This window comes from Hevea brasiliensis, chromosome 18 (genome assembly GCF_030052815.1).
Source record: "Hevea brasiliensis isolate MT/VB/25A 57/8 chromosome 18, ASM3005281v1, whole genome shotgun sequence".
Lineage (NCBI taxonomy): Eukaryota > Viridiplantae > Streptophyta > Magnoliopsida > Malpighiales > Euphorbiaceae > Hevea > Hevea brasiliensis.
Genome location: NC_079510.1, coordinates 7,377,446 through 7,399,883, shown reverse-complemented (window position 1 = coordinate 7,399,883; position 22,438 = coordinate 7,377,446). Strand labels below are relative to the sequence as shown.

At 30.6% G+C, this 22,438-nt stretch overlaps 2 protein-coding genes and 1 pseudogene across 9 annotated transcripts; 1 reads left to right on the top strand and 2 right to left on the bottom strand.

Annotated features, from left to right (window-relative positions):
* Positions 1 to 4,445, bottom strand: LOC110644051 (uncharacterized; annotated as a pseudogene).
* A 2,095-nt stretch (positions 4,446 to 6,540) lies between these two features.
* LOC110656288 (protein BASIC PENTACYSTEINE7) lies at positions 6,541 to 9,013 on the top strand. 8 transcript variants are annotated; one of them, XM_021812961.2, is made up of 4 exons: positions 6,541 to 6,757; positions 7,435 to 7,479; positions 7,606 to 7,666; positions 7,922 to 9,013. In XM_021812961.2, exons 3-4 carry the CDS (start codon positions 7,644 to 7,646, stop codon positions 8,694 to 8,696), a joined length of 798 nt encoding a protein of 265 aa, XP_021668653.2. In that variant the 5' UTR covers positions 6,541 to 6,757; positions 7,435 to 7,479; positions 7,606 to 7,643; the 3' UTR covers positions 8,697 to 9,013. The 8 variants fall into 8 exon arrangements, with proteins under 8 accessions (XP_021668653.2, XP_021668670.2, XP_057996620.1 ...); XM_058140637.1 differs by lacking the exon at positions 7,435 to 7,479 and having other exon boundaries at positions 6,543 to 6,757; positions 7,969 to 9,013; XM_058140636.1 differs by lacking the exon at positions 6,541 to 6,757 and having other exon boundaries at positions 7,462 to 7,479; positions 7,969 to 9,013.
* Positions 9,014 to 10,263: 1,250 nt separating this feature from the next.
* Positions 10,264 to 13,016, bottom strand: LOC110656279 (phosphoribulokinase, chloroplastic). The gene is made up of 5 exons (XM_021812950.2): positions 12,271 to 13,016; positions 11,842 to 11,926; positions 11,669 to 11,753; positions 10,803 to 11,047; positions 10,264 to 10,682 (listed from the first exon to the last, which is right to left on the bottom strand). Exons 1-5 carry the CDS (start codon positions 12,822 to 12,824, stop codon positions 10,434 to 10,436), a joined length of 1,218 nt encoding a protein of 405 aa, XP_021668642.2. The 5' UTR covers positions 12,825 to 13,016; the 3' UTR covers positions 10,264 to 10,433.
* Between the last annotated feature and the right edge of the window lie 9,422 nt (positions 13,017 to 22,438).

The window sequence follows — 22,438 nt, the reverse complement described above, 5'->3', positions numbered from 1 at the left end:
TAATAAATAAAGTTCAAATCAATATTCAAATTAAACCATAAAGATACATATTTAGAAGTTTCATACTTATAAGAAATAAACATTAACTACAACACATTCAAATGTTAAAAAAGAAAAGATAATGAAATTTATGACATTTCCTCAACTTTATTGTCTTTCTCCTTCTTCAAGCTTGTAGTTGCATTTTCATCAAATAAAACAGACTCTAACTCTGGTTCATCCAATGAAAGGTTGGCAAATTCAAGAACTCTCACATCTTCCATACTCCCAAATTGATCACCACCAACATCCCACAATTTTGTCTTCTCATCATAATATTGGGAGGAGTTTATCAATAGAAGACGAAAATTATTATGAATAAAAACCAAGTCCTCTGCATGTTTTGGAATTAATTTATTCCTTCTACATGAATGAATGAAGGAATAAATACTCCAATTTCTTTCACAACAAGAGGAGGAAGTAGGTTATCCAAGCACTTTAAAAGCCAACCTTTGAAGTAAAGATACATTAGAACCAAAATATGCTCACTATTTTCTAGAATCTGTAACATATATACTTCCAATAGAATTAGAATCAGCAAAATATCCACTTTTCAAAGAAAAATTTGCAAATTCATCATTTGCTCTAATTCGCTCATCTTCATTAGAAAAAAATCCTCTTAAAGCATTTAATTCTTTCAGTTGATATGTCTCCATCCATATGAGGAGGCACTCTACCTTCTCCCTCTTGAAGCCATTTTTCACTATAAAATCTTCAAAAATAAGAAAATAAATTCAGAAAATAATAAAAAAAAATTATAACAAGAAGATGAGTATGTAAGTTAGAAATTTACCTTGGATTTAATGAATGAGCCAAACAATGAAGGGGAGTGTTGCTCTTTGCCTAACGATCAATAAGAATTCGATAAACCATATAATAGAAAGGAGAAAACCCATCTGCTTGCTTTCCTTCATGATAAAAAATAACTTGCTTCACCTTTTCAATCATAAAATCCCACAACTCATAAACCAAATGAAGGCATGGTTTGTTTGTGTCACAAACTCTGATCATGTCATAAATGGGCCTAGTAAAACCAATGATGTAATCAACCTTTTCCCACAAATCCTCATCTACCACTCTATCACGAACAAATCTAGCTTTGTCTTGGTTATCTTCTCGGTATTGTGCCCATTGATCACTTATAACCATTGCTTCTAAAGCACACCTAATAAGTTTAAATTTTTTAAGTATCACAACAATAGAAACAAAACGAGTGTCAGCAACTGAAAGCAATTTCAAAGGGCTAAACCGATTATAAATTGCAAGCCTCATGGAATGATTCATTATAAAATTCTTGATTTGTAAAGCATCCCCATGGATTTCAGTGATCCAATGACACACATAAGTTTATTGATTAGTTTCCAAATTTTTTGCTGCACATATATTCTTCAAAGCAAGATTAAGAGTGTGCACAACACAAGGAGTCCAATAAATATGTGGAAATATTCTCTCAATGATTTCTCCAGAACCTTTACAATTTGAAGCATTATCAGTAATGACTTGTATCACTTTTTGATGACCCACCTCATCAATTACTTCTTTTAGCAAATTAGCAATAAATTGCTTATCTTTCACTTCACCAGAACAATCTATAGATTTGATAAACATGGGGTCAGACTCAGAAACAACCATAAAATTAATCAAAGGCCTCCTCTGGGGATCACTCTATCTATCACTCCCAATACTAACACCCTTTTTCTAACCAAGTGCTTTTAATTGGTTCAAGCAACCTCTCTACATTTGCTTTTTCTTGCTAAAGTAATGTGGTTCTCAATTTGTTATAACTAGGCGGCATGTAACCACCCAAACCATGATTAGCAGCAAAAGAATAAGAACTCACATAATAAGGATTTCTAGCAAAATAAAAAGGCAGACCCCCAGTGTAGAACATTCTAGCAATCTTTGCATCTAATTGAGCTCTAGTTTGCAAGTCAAAAGCTCTACCAATAGGAGAATTATTAACTTTTCTTTTCTTTAAAGTTGCTGAAATACTTGGTTCAGTTATATTCAATGAAGGAACATAAGTTATACTAATAGGCAAAGAAACTCGCCTAGATTGTGAATTGGTAATTTTGTTTGTTGCCTCATCCTCCTGTTTCCTCATTTCAGAAATACTATCATTCATCACTTTTTTACACACACCAATCCCTTTTCAATAAATGAGCCCTCACTCTAATATAAGTCCATTGCTTTTTTTGTCTACAAAAATTGCATATCCATTTACAATTACCCCCTCCTTCTCCAATTTTCTCAATTTTAGTTACATATCTCAACAAAAGATTAAATTCTTCCTCCCTAGTTTTTGAAGAAGTGGCACTAGTGCTATTTGCTTGGGTAGAATTAGAGTTCGAAAAATCCATTCAAATATTGTCCTATCAAAATGACAAAAAGAAAATGCAATTTTATACAATTTATAAATTATTTAAACAAATTATATACTAAGGATTAAAGCACAATGCAAATTATATATTAAAAGATTAAAGAATTAAATAATAAAATTGAATAAATTGACTATAAAAATTATTATGAAAAATTTTAATATATAATATAACGATTCATTAAAACAAATTATATTAAACACATTATATATAAATTATTACAAAAATATAAAACACATTAATATAAAATACAAATTTTGAATGTTGGAATTTTTTTATTTATCATTAATTAGAATTTAAACTTGAAATTTCCTTTGAAATAAAAATAACTTTAAAAATATATTTACATTTGTCCTTAATTTCCTTCAAAATGTTGATTGTAAAAATATGGCAAATCTTGAAAATTTTTAGTGAATTTGAGAGAAATTTTTTTTTATCTTTCTTTTTTTTAAAAAAAAAATATTTATGATAACTCCTCAAATTTGATTTGAGAAAAATCTAATTATGGAATATACATTTAGAGAAAAAAAAATTGATATTAAATATGATAAATTTATGATTAATTAATGGAATAAAATTGTAATTAATTAATGGAAGTTGCTTAATAAAATTGTTTCACAAAAAAATTAGAAAAGGAAAATAATAAATTAATGATAAGGAAAATAATAAATTAAATATAAACCTAATTCTGCACAATCGGGAACCAGAAAAGAGGAAAGGCCATTGTTACCTGTGATGTACTTGTTGTTCCTCCCTTCTACTTCTTCTTCTTCTTCTTCTTCTTCTGTTGATAAGGATGGAGAGGGCATATCAGAGAGTGAATATGGCAGACCAGAGAGAAAAGAAGAGAAATGATGTTGTGATCCATACCTGCGAACTGCGATGCTGCCGTTGAAGGTCTGATACTCCCTTTCTTTTTCTTTTTCTTTTTCTTCTTCTTCCTTTTCTGTTGATCTTGATGGTAAATGTTGTGAAGTGATCGATTTTAACCTACCTATTTTCCTTCTTTTTTTTTTTTAATTTTCTTTATAGCCGGAAACGTGTTTTTGATTTCCAATATTTTTGAAAATGGCTTGGAAACGTTTCCCAGCCGTCATCGGAAACGTTTTAGACACTGGAAAACGTGACCCAGCGCTGTTTCCGTGCTTCATAGGCCTAATTATGAAGAGCTTGACATTCTGAAAACAATATATGCATCAAATTTGAATGTAAGATTGACAAATGGATGTTCAATACCTTAATTTTGGAGACTTCATTTTTTCTGCTCTTTTGAAACTCCAAGCATCATTCATTAATGCGAGTGGCATTTCCAAGTTTTAGAACATCTGAATGCAAACCGTTAAAGCTGAAGTTAGTCATGCACGTATAATGACTCACATAGCTAAATTACAAAACCATTATACCTTCATTAATGCAAAAATTCTTCCTGGATCCCAAACAAAATACTGTTACTTCATTGGTAAAACTGGTCTTTCTCAACTCCTTAATGAACTGTGAGAGCTGCAAATGCGTTTGGCTACAAAAATAAATCTTCAACTCCTTTTCCTCCTCCTCATCAGACCCATCTTTTTCCTTTTCCTCATTGCTCGATGAACTAACTAAACTCGCTCCAGCTTTCCTCTTTGATTTCCCACTGCCAAGACTGACTTCATGTTACATAATCTTCCAACAAAACTCCTTATCATTCAAACCCACCTAATCTTTTTTCACATGAAAATCTTCCCCTTCCAAAACACGCGGAATAATTTCTGCATCTTGATTCTTTCTCTCATTTGATTTTCATAAACCAAATTTCTTCTTCACTTTCTTCTCCTGTTTTTGAACGTCTTTGTTAGCAACAAAGTTTCTCATCCAATCAGGTTCATCATCTGAGCCGCTTTCACCATCATCTCTTTGACTTTGATTCCGATCAGGTTTAGCTTTTGCTCTGTCCTTCTCCTGTTGCCTCTGATCATAAACCCATTGCAAAGAACTGCATATGATACTTAGAGTTTCCCAGTCCCTATAGTAACACAGTCGCTTGAAATTTCAGAAAAAAAAAACAAAAAAAAAAAAACCTTCAACTCATAAATAGTAAAGAAAAATTAGAAATACTATCTGGATAGAGAGAAATTAAGGAGAGAGGCACTTGCGGGGCTTTCAAGCATGGAGACGCCATCTTCATCCAAAAAGCGCTAAAGTGCCTTCATGAAATCCATCTGAATCGAGTAGGGTCTATATGGAAATCCTGGAAATTTGGCTCATTTGCTTTGTTTTCCATCTCTTTCTTTAGCTTTTCTCTTCGTTTGTAGATTGAACAATTTTTTTTTTATTGCGATATTTGTTGAAAATTCGTTTGTAATTTTTTTTTTGTATTTCGATAAATTCTTGTACTGTTATATTAAAACTATTTTTATATAATTAATATAATATTTTTTAAATAATCTTATATTATTATTTCATTACTTATTTAATTCTCAAAATTTTTATAATTAATTTTAAATATTATAAATTAAAAACTAATAAAATGTATTATTAATTGATAATATCATTTTTAAATTGAATTGATTTTAATTTTTTAAATGAAAATATATTTTGCTATTTTATTTTTTTTATTTGTAATTTTTTTATAATTATTTAAGATAATAACGTAAGTTTAATACTAATAAATATTTTTTTCAACATTTTATATATTCTTAATTTATTTATAGATATGTCTTTTAATAATTTGTATAATATTAAATTTATATTTCTTATATTATAATTAGTTAATATTAATTGTAATTATAAATATATTAATATTTTAAATATCAAAAATTAAAATTAATAAAATCCACATGCAATATCGCAAGCATTTAACTAGTTATAAATATGAGGGTGATATAAAAGTTCTTCTACAAATAAAAATATATCTTGCTTTTTTCCTAATTAATGTATTTTATTACAACATGCATTATTGATAAAAGTTAAATCCTAATAATAGTACTTTATAATTAAGATTTATAAAGTGATTTAATCTATTTATAATTAAAATTATTAAAAAAAATAAAAAATAAAAAATAATATTATGTTGCATGTAGTCTATAATTAATACTATATTATAATCTTAATTGCATATAAATATATAATTTTATTGAAAATATATAATACATCTAAAATAATCATTGAAAAATATATGTATAAAATTAATTCTTAGTTGAGTATAGGTTTGGTGTGTTTTTAGTTCAATTCTTAGTGAAAAATTAAAATCAAATCAAAATAGTAAAATAAATTTATTTTAATATGATTTTGATTGGTTCGATGTGTTCTTTAATTCCTTTTGCGACCCCAAATAACTATGCACACCCTAGCTATGAAGGATTCATCTAAAATGCATACAATTTATCTAAAAGTTACAAGAATTTCAATGGTACTGAATATAATCACTTAATTTACTTAATTTAATGGATTATCGATGAAATTAATCATTTAATTCACATTACATAAAGAGTTCACATCCCTAATAAGGGTCTGTTTTGTTGTGAGTAAAATGATAGATAAAAAGGAAAAAAAGTGCTAATTTTCTTGTTTTGTTGGAAGGAAAAATAAAGAAAGAAAAATTTAAAATCTAATTACTCGATTTTAGAAGAAGGAAAAGGAAAAGCGAAAAAATTAATGAGAATTTACGTGAAATATGCTAAAAAGCATTTGCAATATTAATAAAATTTATTTCTCTATGTGCTTTTTTTTTCCTCACTTGTACTTTCATAAATTAATTTTTAATTTTGAAATTAAAAATATACATAATTAAATTATTTATTTAAATATATAGTAAAATATAAATTTAATGCGAGAATAAATTATTATTCAATTAATATAATAAACTCATATTCTAAATAATTATATTGAATAAAAAATTATTCAAACATAAAATTATATCTTACAATTTATATTTAACATAATTAATTTTTTAATTTAATTTTATTTATTTAATATAAACATAATAATAAAAATATAATAACTTTTTTAATTTTTCTTTTCATCAAAATATAAAAAATACATATATCACTTTTTTTTTTATAAAAAAATTATAAAATAATAATAAATTTTTTTTTTATGAAAATTTATTTTTGTGATAATTTCAGTCACTTTTCCTTTTCCATTTTACAAAGCAGAGCTAATGGTTAATTGATGAGTGGAGCGTGACATGCACCTACGTCGAGGGAAGTGAAACAACATGGGTTATCCATCCAAGTAAAGGAGTTCTCTGAGATGCTGCGATGAATGCATAAACGAAATTTTTAAGTACTCTTAAAGAGAGAATCATACAGAGTGAGTTGTAATGCGGTGAACCAAGGAACAGGAAACTCAACTACTGCCAGGTAATCTCAGATTATATCACTAAATAGAGGTTTTCAATTTTCATAGATCTTGCATGCTTCTTAGCTCTTGTTATGCTCACTTTTTTTTCCCATAATTTTTGGATTTTCTTTTGAATTTGTGATGTTTGGTTTGGTACAGTTCATTTTGTGGATGATATGTTCCTTTAGTGGCCTTATTCCCTTTGATATCTCGAAATCTTAGCGGGTTTCTTGCATGGGTTTTTCCTTTAATCTATTTTGCCCTCAAAATTTGTGCTCTTTTTATGGGTTTTATCTGTCTAGTAGAGCTTGAAATCTATCACATTCTTAATGATTTTAGTTCCTTTTCTTTTTTAATCACTATCCAGTGCTTTGGGTTTTCAGTATTATTTGATTTTCTTGAAAAAAAAAAAGGGGTCTCCCACAATTAAAGGGGACTTATGGCAATTCATTTGCATTTTGCTAATGCCATGTAGTTATGTTCACTCTTATGTGTTCTGGGCTTGTAATATTCAATTTCTTGATATTCAATATGTGTCTCTTTGTTTAGTTTTTGCATTCTTTTGGAATTCATTTGCTAGAAAATTTGCTTTCTAGTTAATTATTACCATGTATCATTGAGAACTTGTGAGGGAAATATTTTGTTAAAAATCCAAGAGTAAATTTGAGAGGAAATTACTGACCTTTTTCATTACTAGGATGTAAATTCAACTCATTTATATTGCATGGATATCCTCCAAGAGGTAAATAGCACATATCAAGTTTGTGTTGTCCATATGCAATATGGTTCTATATATATATATTTTCTTTCAGCCACCCAGAAGTGGTTCAATTACTGAAACTAACAATGTTGAAACTTCATTGTGTAGTTGAAAAATATGAAACGGTTAATAATTCTGAGTGTTCCATGAGATTTTTGGTATGCAAGAGGTAAAATTTACCTTTCTATCTGTTTTACTCAATTAGTTCGGCTAGTTTGGATTTTGTCATTTAAGTCCTGTTTATGAGGAATTTACTTGTATTGCTTTTAGCTTGAATAAAATACCCTTCTATTTGAATATATTCTATTAATTTGTTAATGAGGAACTGCTGGATTTCATATGGCTATTACAGTTTGTTTGCCTCTGCAAAATGTGTTGATTTTACATACTGTTTTGGCTGACATAGATATGAATACCTGTCAAGTGTTAGGAATTTGATTTTCTACAAGCAGTGTTCTAATGTACGTGCAGTGCTTATACATCTAGCAGTAAAGTACATGATGGGTACATACTCCAATAGAAGCCATATCACACCAGAAACTAGCACAGGGGCATCTGTTCCACATTTTTCCTGGTTTTATTCTAGAAGTTTTTACTCTGCACCAAAAACCAGCTCAATTCATTCTCAAGGAACTCAAATTGATTCACAACCAGGTCTACCTGTTGCTCCTATTTGTTCTGTTGCTCCTACAACTGAACCAGCAAAGAATAATAACTCAGGAACTAAACCTGCAAAGGCTAGGAAACAGAAGCCTTCTTTAAAGGGTTCTAACCAAATTTCATCCAAAACTTTGAAGCCAAAACAACCCAAAAAGACTTCTTCTAAAAAGAACGGACATAGCATGCCTGAAGCAATACGTGAAAAAAGGAATCTCAATGTTGATATCGATAGAATGAACTATGATTTATCTGGGGTGCCATCTCCATTTTGCTCCTGCACAGGCATGCCTCGAGTTTGCTACAAATGGGGTGCTGGTGGATGGCAGTCCTCATGTTGCACTATTAGTATATCTGAATATCCTCTCCCCATGAGTTCCACAAGGCCTGGGGCTCGCATGGCTGGGAGGAAAATGAGTAATGGAGCATATGTGAAACTTCTGCTGAAACTGGCAGCTGAAGGTCATGATCTTTCCCATCCAGTTGACTTGAAGGAACATTGGGCTAGACATGGTACTAACAAGTTTGTTATAATCAAGTAGAGACGAGGAAAGTTGGCAGTTAGATATATATCGATTACCAGCTAGTATAATTCCTATCTTTTTTCTGGTAAGTTGTAGTCTATTATAAGGAATGCTTCTATGTAGTTTGTAAATATAGTTTCCTTAGCACTTGCTTAATATCTAGAAACCTTATCTTTTCCCCATAAGCTGTGCTTTGCACGCAGATACCCATAATTTTGGGTAACATGCTTATTTTGGCAACTGTTCAGTGCTTCTGATTCAGTTTTTAGTTTGCTAGCATCCTGTGTAGTATTTATCAAAGGTTGGAAACTTGAATATCCAAATGTAAGTTGCAACTGGACTGCCTTAGTTTGTGTTCTGAAGTTCATCAAGCTGGTATACTGAAAATGCTGTTTAAATCTTCAATAGAAAGGTCTACTATCTTTCATGCTTGCTTAGCTAAAGAATCTGCAAGTAAAATAAGATTAAGGGCATATCATTATTAAACACAGTTAACATGGAGATTCTATTGTTGTCATTTTTTTTATTGAACATACATTAATTGTTGTGGAGGATGCTTTTAGATGCATACATATTTGTCATAGTTCACATGCTGTGCATATTTTAGGTTTTGCATAACTTCCATCCAATATAATGTTTCCACTCCATTGCCACAGTTTAATTACATTCGTAGTGAAGGTGCTGTTATACTAATTGTAAGTGATCTGCATAGAAATGCATGCCTCTGAAAAGATAAAAATGTCAAATTCCTAATGAGAACCTTCTTAGACCTCTACATGTTTCTGTAGAGCTACATAGTAGGCTAGCTCTCCCCTTTGAATAAACTTTTCAGCTATTCAACATGATTTGATCGCTAGACCTTTTTACAAAAAACTGGAAGCTAAAGGGAAATCATGGAAATTTCTTGCTTAGATCCATCTAGGGTTCAGTCCAGATTGGTTTTGGGCTGGAATCAGTGGTTTTGATTCAATAGTTCAAGGGACTCGGGATCAGATCAAAGAGTCCCTTTTGGTTTTGGTTCTGTCTCGATTCGATTTCTATTTAATGAGGTTTTGATCTAATTCAATGGTTGAGATTTTTAAATTTTTTTTAATAGGACCACGGTTTTTTTGACTTGAAACCAAATCAAAGACTGGTTTTTATCCAGTTCAAGAAAAAAGGAAACGGTTTGACTCATTGATTTTGATTTGATTTAAACCAGTCCTGTTTCGGATTTGAATCAGACTGCGGTTAGGTTTAGACCCAGCCACCATTGGAACAATATATATGGGGGATCTAATAATTTTGTATATGGGTTTTACATATTTGCATATGTGGTCTATTCTCATTTTCTACTCTCCAAAAATTGTAGAGCCCATGTGGTAGCAATAGATCAATAAAGTAGACAGCTCACAATCAGTGAGCTTTAGCTAAGTGATATTGGAATCATCTAGGTTTCGAGTTCGAGTCATAGTCGGAGTCAATTGCAAGGGAAAAAAAAAAAAGGAAAAAGAAAGAGTGTGCAGCTGACAAATTTGAATAAGCAGGTGAGGTGATACGAGAAAAGCAATATAGGAAGTTAAACACAATGATAATAACGTTGGTCTTGTATGAAAAGTCTTAAAACTGAATTTCATTTATGCTTTTGATTTCTATATGTTATACAAATGTCCACAGAATTACAACACCAAATAGGTACACAAGTGTTTATCATTCTTATGAAGAATAGCCTAAAACAGTGGAAAAAAGAAGGGAAGAAAGAAAAGGCAGTAGAATTTAGGCTTTTGCTTCTACAGGAGTCTTTGCCTTGCTGGCAAAGATTTGCTCGTAGAGATCTCTTATTTTCAATCCTATAATGGTTTGGAAGAGACCTGTTCCATTGTTACTTCCAGGGAAATCTGCATGCTTCAACATTTGTTGGGTGATTTCTCCATAGAACTTGGTGGATATGTTGCTAAGATGGCTTTCCACATAAATGAGCTCATCTAATCTGTCGAATTGCCCATCCATCTCCAATACTGACACCTAAACAACAAAAAAACCGTTGGATCAAACCAATAAGCTATGACTCAATGGTACAGGAGTTATTATCAGATACCCGGTTGGAACTGAATTGATAAAATTATGGAAATGTAATATGTATACCTCATGGCCAAAATAAGTTTCAGGGCAATAGAAGAATTTGATGCCAGGGTAAGAGCAGGTGAGCTTCCTACCACAGGGTATCCATGAAATGGTTGAGCCTTCATCAAACAAGTAAACAGGGCTGAAATAATTGACCCCTTCTTTCATTATCAGCTTAACTCTTAAAACTTTCCCCTCATTGTCGTCTGGAATCAGCTGGGTTGGCAGCACTTCAACCACAGCATCAGCATATTGCTTTTGCGGATCTGCACCAACATGAAATTTCAATTATATATTATCAGAAACAGCTCAATCTGCTAAATTTCAGTGGATTAGTTTAGTTTCAAGTCAAAAATTCACAAATACATTACCAAGAAATCACTCAATCTAATCTACAACAATAACATAAATAATAATACAATACAACTAAAAAATTCCTTGGTTCATGGAGATTTCACCATAAATCTGTGTAGAATGTTTAATTTCACCATTGTGTTTATTGGGATGTTCAATTTAGCTAATTTTAAATTTATGTAAATTAAATTTCAATTTAAATTCAATTTAATTCAAAAATTTAAATTTAAAAAATCAATAAATTTAATATTTTTATTTTCTTTATTTTTAGGCTAAATTGAATATTCCAATAAATACAATAATAAAATTGAGCATTAAACCTTTTTTTTATTGGCTCAAAGTATGATTGATTCTAATGTCCCGCAGTGTGGATGTGAGATTTTAAAAACCAGCTGGAATTAGGGTTTAATTTGGATTATAACCATCAACAAGTCACTAACTTACCCAGTATGGAATATCAGATATCATTAATGAGTGTAAAAAAAAAAAGGACTGTGTGTGTGAGAGAGAGTAGATGAGCATAATTTAATTACCAATATAAGCATCAAAGTCAGGCTTGCGTGCTTCAATACTGGCTTTAATGCTTTCAAGACTATGTCCTCGCTCTGCCATGTCCCTCTGCAATTAATTCTAGCTTTATCAGGTCAAAGGCAATGGGTAAAACTAGAGTCATTGATCTGGATAAGTATTAGAAAATGAAATTTACCTGAATTTTCCAAGCAAATTTAACCTCATTGCTTATGTCCAAATAGATGCTGAAGTCTAAGAGGTCCCTCACACGTTCATCAAACCTACATACACATTGCATATAAGTCAACATATAATATAAGCTTCTTATGTGATTTTCTCAATTTTCATGTGACACCAAGGTTTTGTTTGTCATTAAATTTGAAAGTCAGAAAAGCCCTTTTCAAAAAAGAAATACAGTTAATACATTTTGTTGTGATTAACAAAATTAATCATAAAATTGTGAGGTTTGAATACAATTTTTCTCAAAAAGTTAAAATATATGGTGCAAAATTAAGATGTTTGGATATAATTATAAATTAACGAAAACATTTTGTCCCAAGTTTTCATGTATATCAGAGAGAGAGAGAGAGAGGGAGGGAGAGAGAGTGTGTCTTAGGAGGCTTACATTGGGTGAAGACCTTCAATAACAAGAATCTTAGGAGGCTTGATGAGCTCAGGAGGATCCAGGAGACCAGTGACATGATTGTAAATAGGTTTCTCAACAGCTTTCCCATCTTTAAGAGCTTTAACTTGCTCATACATGAGATCAAAATTGTTGGCTCTTGGGTCAAGTGCTGTCACCCCTTTTTCCTTCCTTCCAGTCCTATCCAGTGAGTGATAATCATCTAAACATATCACAGTAGTTGTGTCACTTATCAGTGTGTTTGAATCAGGATTGCCTCCTTTAGGTGGCTCTGCAGCACCACCAAACACACTAGTTAGTCTCCTCATGAAGGTACTCTTACCACATCCAGAGTCTGCCGCTAGACCAATCACAACAGTCCGTGAGTCATCTACTGAGCAGGTTATTACACCAGTGGCAGCTCTCCTAATGGTTTTCTTGCTACTGCTATAGAACACAAGATGTTTCTGGTTAAATCCCAAGTGGGTTTTTCCTGGTGTGTAGATTGAGCATGTTGAATTGAGTGATTGACTAGTGTAAACTGTGCAAATTGCCATTTCTTGTAACTGGAAGTGAGAGTATTGAATTGGGTTTTGGCAAATTTTTTCAGCAGCTTTTGTGCAGAGACATGTGATGGAAATTTATGCACACTTTCCTTGTAATACAAAAAGTAAAAGTGGACAGGCCTTGCCTAGTGATGACATGCTGATGCGCATTCTTAGTTTAATGTTTTTATGGGTTTCTGTGACTGCCCTTTGTTTTGGACAAATTTGGAGATAATATTTAGGTGAGAATGCAAGCATGCATATAGGCATGGAAGGAAATAAACCAGTTCATTGAGGGTAAAATTGTCATTTTAACGCAATTCTCTCTATCCTTAAAACTGTATTAGATATTTGCAGACAATTATTATTTGTTAAAAAGATGGAATTGTTGATGAGGTGATGGCATTTGTGATGGGCAGAGGTTTGGAGAAGCTTGGTGGTCATCTATTGCAGTGTGGATATCTGCCTTGCCACTTGGCACTAAAAGATTGGCCACTTCAAGATGAGGGGTTTAGCGTGAGGAGTGCACCTAAGAATTATTTAAGTGTTAACTCAATCTGAGCTTCATATTTAAATATATAATAACTTTTTTTTTTGGTATTAATATTTCAGTCTTGTTGAAATTTTTTAAAAATTTATTTGAGTATTTGGATTTTCATTTATAATAAAATTCTATTAAGCAGTCAATTACATACATCAATTGGTTTGAATAGTTCAAAAAATTAAAATTTAGAGTAAATTAAATCGAATTAAATTTAATTATAGTTATATATTTTATTTTTCACTTTAATTTGTGATTTAATAATAAATAATTCAAAGTATAAATTGTTCAATTTGATTTTATCGTTATTTTCATATAAATCCAAAACTATAACAACATAGAAATATTATTTAAAAATGAAAAAGCAAACTGAATTATTAAGAAAATTATTTTTTTTTTATTTTAACCGAATTCTACTAAATGTAATTAAGATACCAAATGACAAGTTTCAAAGTTTTCAAGCTTTCTCCCTGCTTAGTTTCCATCTAAAAGTGAGATGGTTGGCGATAATTATTAATTATGCTTGTTGCATTATTATAAATTAAATCTTTATTTTTAGCAAACAACAAATGTTAAATTGATAAAAAAAAAAATTCTACATCAATCCATGGTATTGCCAAACTAAATAATTTATTAATAAAAATTGCTATTGATGTCAAATTAAGTCAATGAAAAATTTTAAATTAATTAAAATTTTACAACAAGATTCCAACATTTTCTCTCAATTTTTAATTTAATAACACTAAAAGCAAGAATTGTTGGTACAATAAAACAAGACATTAGTGGGTTAAAAGAAGAGACATTAGCTATATTCATGAAAATTATATATATAATATTCAATTAATTTTATATAAAAATAATAATTATATATATGAAAATATTCTTTCTTATACAAGTTTCATATGGTTAAATAGTTTAGTGGTGAGATTTGGAACTTCATTTTTCTAAGGTGCAAGATCAAATGACACTAGCTAGTCAATATCATTTAGTAGGTAGTAACATGGTTAATTTTATTTGTAATCACTTAACTCTTCACTAATTCCATTATAATTATTTACTAATCCAAGTCATATCACTTAATTAAAAATTAGGTTTAATTAATGTTAAAAACATTTAAGTGCTAAAATTTTTATTTCGAAAAGAGATGAGGTAAGTGAAAAACAAATAAGTGGGAAGGACCTAGAAGTCCATTGTCATAAGGTATTAAGTTTGATGTCATGTTAAGTCCGTAAATGTATTCTTTCACAAGATCCATAAAAAGTGATTCTTTCGAATTGTTTTTGGACTATTTAGATATCTAACAATTAAATCACTGTGATTTAATATAATTAGTTTTGAAATTTAAAAATACTAATGTGATAATTTTCATTATTTTTAAGATAAAAAGCTGTTCATGGTAAACCACTTGACTTAAATAATTTCTCCTTTGCCTCCATTTTCATAAAATATCAGTAAATAATATTTTTAACCAATAAAGTTTCAAAATCACTTGGCTTTTTTTTTTTTTGGAATAAATTATTTGCAAGAACAAAATTCAATTGAATTTCCAAACAATCATGCATGATTTCTATTTACTTTAAAATACAAATTTGTTAAATTAAAAAAAATTAAATTCTTTTATTCTAATATGGGAATTGACTAGAAAAATCAATTAAATTAAATTATTGCAAAATTTTAATGTCCAAACATAGGGTTAACGTTTTCATCCATTTAACTTCAAAACTCACTTCTTCTTCTTTCAAAGATCCCCTTGTTATAAAATCACCATCAACAATTTTTTTTTCATCCATTCAACTTCAAAAGTCACCTTTCCATCCACTTATGTTACTTCATTCAAAGAGATTATCCAAATTTAATCTCTCTTACACCACTATCATTAACATGCAACTTTGTTATCCTTATTTTAAATTTGAATTCACGAGAAAGAACAACTCACGAGCAAGAAACAAAGTTGGCATTTTGGCTTTTGCAAATGTAGTTTAGGGATGGAGGAGAGAAAACAAAAAAAATTGAGGGTTTGAGGAGAGAGAAATTGAGGAAAAGAGACAAAATATAGTAAAAAGATTAGGAATAGAAATAGCAATGGTGAGAGGAAATTGTTATGGTGATGGTTGGGGGCGAAAGGTGGTTAGTGAACAAAATGTAAGAAGAAATTAGGCATAGATTTCGAATTTTTTTTTTTTGGTGGGTGGGGGGGAAGGGGAACGGATAATGGATGGGATAGCAATTTGGATATGGAGTGGAAGATGAATTCATTGAGAAAGGAACAACAAGAGCTCTAAATCTAGAAGAGAATGTCAATTCTCATTTCAGGTTTTCGATTTCTTCAAGTTAAGGTTGTTAGAAAACAAAGTTTTAAAGAAGTAGAAGCAGGAAGGGTAGTCTCAGTCAAGTGTGTCTGACTCAGCTCCATAAATCATGATCAAATTAGGACTTTGGCCAACATAAGGTCTTGAAGCTGTATCAAGCCTAGCCTAACACTATGTGTGTGTATATAACTCGAATAATTATCCAATTATTTGAACACCATGATAGGGAATATAACTCAATCTAGCCATCCTCACATGAAATAATAAAATCATATTCCTAAAGGGAAATGCATCTCAACTCTCAACCAACATAGTGCCCAGTAGTGGAGAGTCCTTTTCAACCTGTGTCATCTCAACACACTAGTGGGGAGTACTACTCTACTAATTCCATCATATATTGATTAATTTAGTATTAATATATTTATTATAACTTTATAAACTCTAAGTAACACTACAAAACTAACTAAGAATTTAAAATGATTATTTTAGTACAAATCATAAGTTCCAAAAAAAATCCACTGCAAAGAAAAGTACCGGGATTGCTAGTCTTCCTAGGAAAATTTTCATGTCATTTGTAAAAATAGTTAAATAGGAATGAAAATTTGATTTATATACAGTGATATTGAAAATGAGTATAGTTTCTACAACTAATCTAATTTTTAGTGTAAACCTGACATGGAATGAACAACCAATAAACCATAACAAAAAAAAAAAAAAAAAAAAACTTTTCTTGAGAATCCAAATATCAGTGCCAATGAACCTAGCTCAAGCACGGTCTTATCCCATCCAAATTATATCCATAACCTAGCTAGTGAGTCAACTCAAGCACAACCTATTTAATACCAATTCCTACAACAAGCATAAAAAATTCTAAGACAACAACTGCATTTGCCAGATACATGGCCCTACTAGGCAACTTGAAAAGTACTGGAACGGGCCCTCTCCCAAGAAATCTTTAAAGTGAATTGCAAGTTTTGGAGTATTGTTATTGTGGAAATGTTTAAGTAATCTATGGATACTTTTTGCTTATAATTAGTAAATATAATAATTTTGTGTCTATTGCCTGATGAAAGCACTATTATTTTTGTGTATATGGTTTTGTCTTTGAAAATTGATGGATTAAGTAAACAAGGGAAATTATGTTCTTTTTGGTGTGAGTTTTATGTGTTGAAAGCCATTTTATTTAAATATGGGAAAATATATGTTTTGTGTACTACTGTAGTGAGGCAAAGATGAACATTTTAAGGTCTAATTCCATTTTTGTCACCCACAATAATGTTATTTTTAATAACATTAACAATATTCCCATTTGGATAAAATTTTGCTCACTTTTCATTTTTATTGATACGTGGACACATTTTGATTTTATAAACCTTAATTTTCATTAACAACCACAATTACAAGGTAACAAAAATTGGCAAAAACAATTATAGCCCACCACAAGCACAATTGGTGAACAATAAGGATTTCACAAAACTTACATTCATTTAGACATTATTTTCATAAACACATTGTGTCCACAAATACTACAAACATTATAACAAAATAGTGTTAACTACAACTCTTTTTAGGTTTTTATAATATTTAAGTAGAATAAAGGAAACAAAGAAACAACACAAATAAGAACTTGTAGTGTAACGACTTGGCTCGGGGGCCGTTACTAGCGCTAGAGAACGTGCCAACTTAAGGTTGCTAGAACCTATAATAAGCATAAAACTATAAACTTTGACCCAACAAGGGCATATTGAACCATTAGTACTCTTTCAAAAGTTAAAGGGAAGATTCTTTCCTCTACTAAGACTTAAACTTAACATAAAGAGCTTAACACGTTAAGTGCATTATGCTTAAATTTCTTTTTTTTGTTCTTATTTTACTTTACCATTTCCTCAGTACTTTGCTTTACTTAAATAGAGCTAAATTCTTTCTACACCCTTTGTAAGACTATCAAAAGCCATTGGACTTTCTCTTGTCAAATAGAGGATTACTTAGAATTATTTCCCTAAGAAGAGCATACTCATTTTCCTTTACTTTCTTATTTTCCTTGCTGCTATTCAAAGCTTTGATACATTTTCTTTGGAAGTATTCCCTTAAGGAACCTCTGTTACTTAGCCTTATCATTTTAATTTTAACTGCATTCTATTGATCACACTTAACTTTACTTTTCTTTCATCTTTAAGTCTACTTTTAGTATTTAAAATACATAAGAGGGCATTTACTCACCCTAGTAGACTTCCATTACATCTAATTCATGTTCAGTGTGATCATAGGGCATTACTTCATTTATTCATTCATTCGTTACAATGTACTTTCACTGGCCATATCAGTTATGCAACATAAATTCTTTTGTCAAGTTCAAGAGATACCTTAAGAAGTTATTCCTACTCTTTGGTCTTTATCATTTCTCTATTAACTTTTAATTTCAATTTGGAACTCTCAATGTTCCCTCCCTATACTTACTTAATGAACACGCTTACAAGAGTATACTTCAAATATTCATTATGCTCTTCCACTAACTTTTAGGGGATACAATAAGACATAAATGTAACAAACAAACTACTGACAAGCACATTCGATCCATCAATTAGAGATACACATGTCTATTAAACACTACATACATACATGCATACACACATACATATACATACAAATAAATGTATATATGTTAGTATGTATGTATGCATATATCCATTAAGATTTTTACTCACCTATGCACATTTGTTGCATATTTACAAATATGAGACTTAGATATTGTAACACCCCACTTTAGGTAGCTCCGTACATTCTACTATTCCGGTGACTAATATCTATCCAGATGGTTGGGATGTCTAGAACCACCCTTAAATTTAAGTAATGAGTCATAATTTAAATTAATAAAGATCAAGTAATGTTGAAGAAAAAATAAAAAAAGTGGAGTATAAATCAGTTAAATATGCATAAGTCCCGATGATGAGTAACATCACTGGGAAGTGACTATGGGTCTGGTTCCTACTCTAATTCATGTAGGACCTTATAAGATTCTTAATTAAGGCTTAATTGAAGTATTATTATGAATTAGTAAGTTAAAGAAATAAAAAGAAATAAGTTCAAATAAGCAGAGTAAAAACCAAAGTGAAAAACGGAGTTGGGGACTTATCGGGCATTATGGAAAAGATGAATATAAACCCGGTAAGAGTAAAATTTGGTCAATTAAATTTAAATGTCTAACATTGATAAAAAATGAGATTTATTAAGTTAATGAAGTTGGATTAATTTAATTAACTATGGTTAGGAAAATTAAACCTAATTATCTAAATAGTCAAATGTAATGATTATGAATTTCACCTTATTTACAAGTTTGTCATTCCCAATATTTATAAGTTTGTCATTAGGGATTTAAAATAATATAAATATGTAATAATCAAGACAAAATGCCATCTTCATCTTCTTCCTCTTCCTTGGCTGAAACCCATTTCCTCTCTTCCACCATTGATGCTCTCTTCCAAGCTTTAATCCATACCAAATTCTCATCCTCCATTACTTAAGATAGCCAATTTAAGCTACAATTTAATGAGAGCACCACTTTAGAGCAAGAAATTTCAAGGATTGAGGAAGGTTTCCAACAAATCAAATTGGAGAAAAACTCAAGGTGAGGGAGAATTGAGATTAGCATGCATGGATCATATGATCATGTTACAATCATGACATAAGTGTGGTTTGTGATGAGATTTTGATAAGAATTTTTGAAATTTTTAAAGAAGGTAATTTGGTCCATGCTAACAATGGGCAAGGGAAAGACCATAAGGTTGATTAGAGGTGATTTAAAAGGCTAAACAAGGATTGGAAGCTTGATTTTTGGTATGTGTACTCTTAATTTCTTCTTTAAATTTGTTACTTAGGGTTTGCATACTAATTAGGGTTTTTGGCTAAATTGAATATAAATGTTTAATTTATAGTTGAAAAAATAATGTTTAGTATATATAAATGATGTAGTGTCTATTTAGAATCATGTTGCTTGGTTTGTGTTGAAATATGCATTGTGAATGGACATGAAGCAATCTGGCTGAATTTGACCAGACTGGACTTTAAGTCCATATCTTGAGTTCTATAATTCCAAATGACCTGAAACTTGTGACAAATTAAAGCTAAGATATAATATACTAAAACTTTCATAAGACAAGTTGCTCGAATTCTGTGTGTAAATACCTTGAATAATTGCTAGAAGTTGAGTTACAAAATCTAGAATCTAGGTACAGGGCACCCTAAACAATCCGGATTAAAATGAGTATAACTCACTCTAGGAAACTCAAAATGAAGTGACTCTTGATTTGTTGAAAATCTATGACATAAAGAAATAACTTTCTTGAAGAACAAAATAACAAATTCTAATTGCTACTTATTGAAATCTGGACTCCAAAAATTTCCTAGAACCTGTCCTGCAATTAGTAAAACATGCATATGAACATGTCCTATTTGTTTGGACATAACTCATTGTATAAAATTCCAAATTAGGTGAATCTTACCTTGTTGGAAAGCTAAGACATAGAGGAATAACTTTCATGAAGACCAATTTGATAAATTATGACTGAAACTGACTAGAAAATACCTAAATTTTGGTTGGAATCTGGCAACACAAAACTGAAATCCTAAAAAATAACCTAATGAACAGTATGCACTAAATTGAGTATGACTCACTCTACAAAACTCCAAATTGAGTAATTATTGAACCTGTGTAATTCTGAGACACAGGAGAACAATTCATATGAAGATTATGATGCTAAATTATGACTGTAACCTATTCAAATTTACTGACAAAGTGAGTTCAGAATTTTGCCTATATTCTAGAAGCGACCTTAAAAACTGAGATTTGGTCAGCGGAACAGTTTTGGAAAAATGGCCATAACTCAAGCTACACAAATGCAAATTAAATGATTCTAAAGCTAAAATAAATATAAGATATAGATCTACAATTCTCATGAAGATGGTATGGCTTAATTCCTATTGTACCTCGGCCAAATCTATTAAGGAAGTTGAGGTACCAAATCTGAAATTTATGAAAGATGAGCCAAGTAAGCCTAGATAATGGGTATAGGATTGGATAAGTGGGCATGCTAACGGTTAGAGCCACCGAGTGGTCATTACCGTGAATGAAAATCTGTGTTATACTAGTAATAGCTATTGAGTGGTCAGTATCGAGAATGAAAATCAGTGTTATACTAGTCAGAGCCACCGAGTGGTCAGTACTAAGAATGTAAGCCTATGCTAAATCGATTAGAGCCACCAAGTGGTCAGTGTCATGAGTCCTATTATCCAATCTATATGCCGTCTGTCGTAGGTTACTATGAGTACTGAAGTAAAGTCTCCAATTGTGATCATAGAGATAATAATTTCAAATAAGATATGGTAAAGTGCAATTAACCCCAATTCACTAGTATAACTAGCAAGTGTGGATTTACTAACTTACTTTTATGTTATGATATTGTATATTTGTTTTAAAACATTTAAATACTCTTGTATGAATATGATGAGTAAATTATGTGACAGTATGCATAAGGAAATTTTATTTTGTTTTTAAATAAAGAGTGCACCACTAAGCTATTGAGCTTAGCACGAAGATTCGTTTCCTCATGCAGGTAAAGTAGACAAAGTGTAGATTTTGGTTAACAGAATGTAGAGTGGATCTACAGAAAAGTCTAGAGTCACCGTATCTCAGACTTTTGGGTAGATGCATCATTATCTTCTACATTGTACCTTTTTATTCATATGCGTGTGTACAGTTATTTTGTAAACAATATGGTGTAAACTTCATTTTTGGAAATTGTAATTATTAGTTTGTAAGCTTAATTTAGCCACATGAGTTAGTTAATAAATATTGTAAATTAAAGATATTTTTTGTGTTTATGCAATATAAGTTGAAGAATTGATTGTGATTAGAATGGATATTGATGAGGATTGATGATTGTAATTGATAGAAATGATATAGAAATTGAGAATTGCACATGTTATGAAATTATTTTAACAGGAGAATTGCTTAAATTTAGGGGAAACTCTTGTAGTTTCTCCATTTAATAAAAGTTATTAGATTACAATGTAAATAAATTGGCAAGAAAATAACCAAAATAAATAATAGACAAAGATAGGTACTCCGTGCACCGAATGTGATATCTCCTTACTCGGTTTCACTGTAGACTAAGTAAGGGGGTGTTACATTTATACTTGACCATATTTTTATACATTTATGACAAGAGCATTTTAATGACCCTAACCGGGGGCCATTATCGGTGCTAGCAATTGGGTCAACTTAAGGTTGTCTAAGTAGTAACCCTAAAAACCTGTTAAATATGGACATATCCCTATATCTCATAATCCAAGCATACTCCAAAAAATTACACTTCAGTTTTCTCATTTATAATTAACATAAAATTAGTTTAGAATTTGAACCTTCACATGCATAAAATCACTAAAGTGTAATTAGTTCATATATACGTTCTAACATAAGGAGTTACCTTAGATTTCAACCATTCATAATTACATCACTTATACTTAAGATACAACATCTATCAAAAGTTGAATACTAGTATAGTAACTATTCCTTTACATATTGCATGTCCATTAAATATACAACATACATATGAAAACTCTACAGCTACTCCTACTGCTTAACTCCAAAGAACACTTCTATTCCTGCACTCCTACACCTGGGGTTAAGGGAAAAGGGTGAGCTTACACAAGCTTAGTGAGTAAATTAACCAACATCAATTAATTATGTCATTCATTTCATATATATGTAATGCATCATC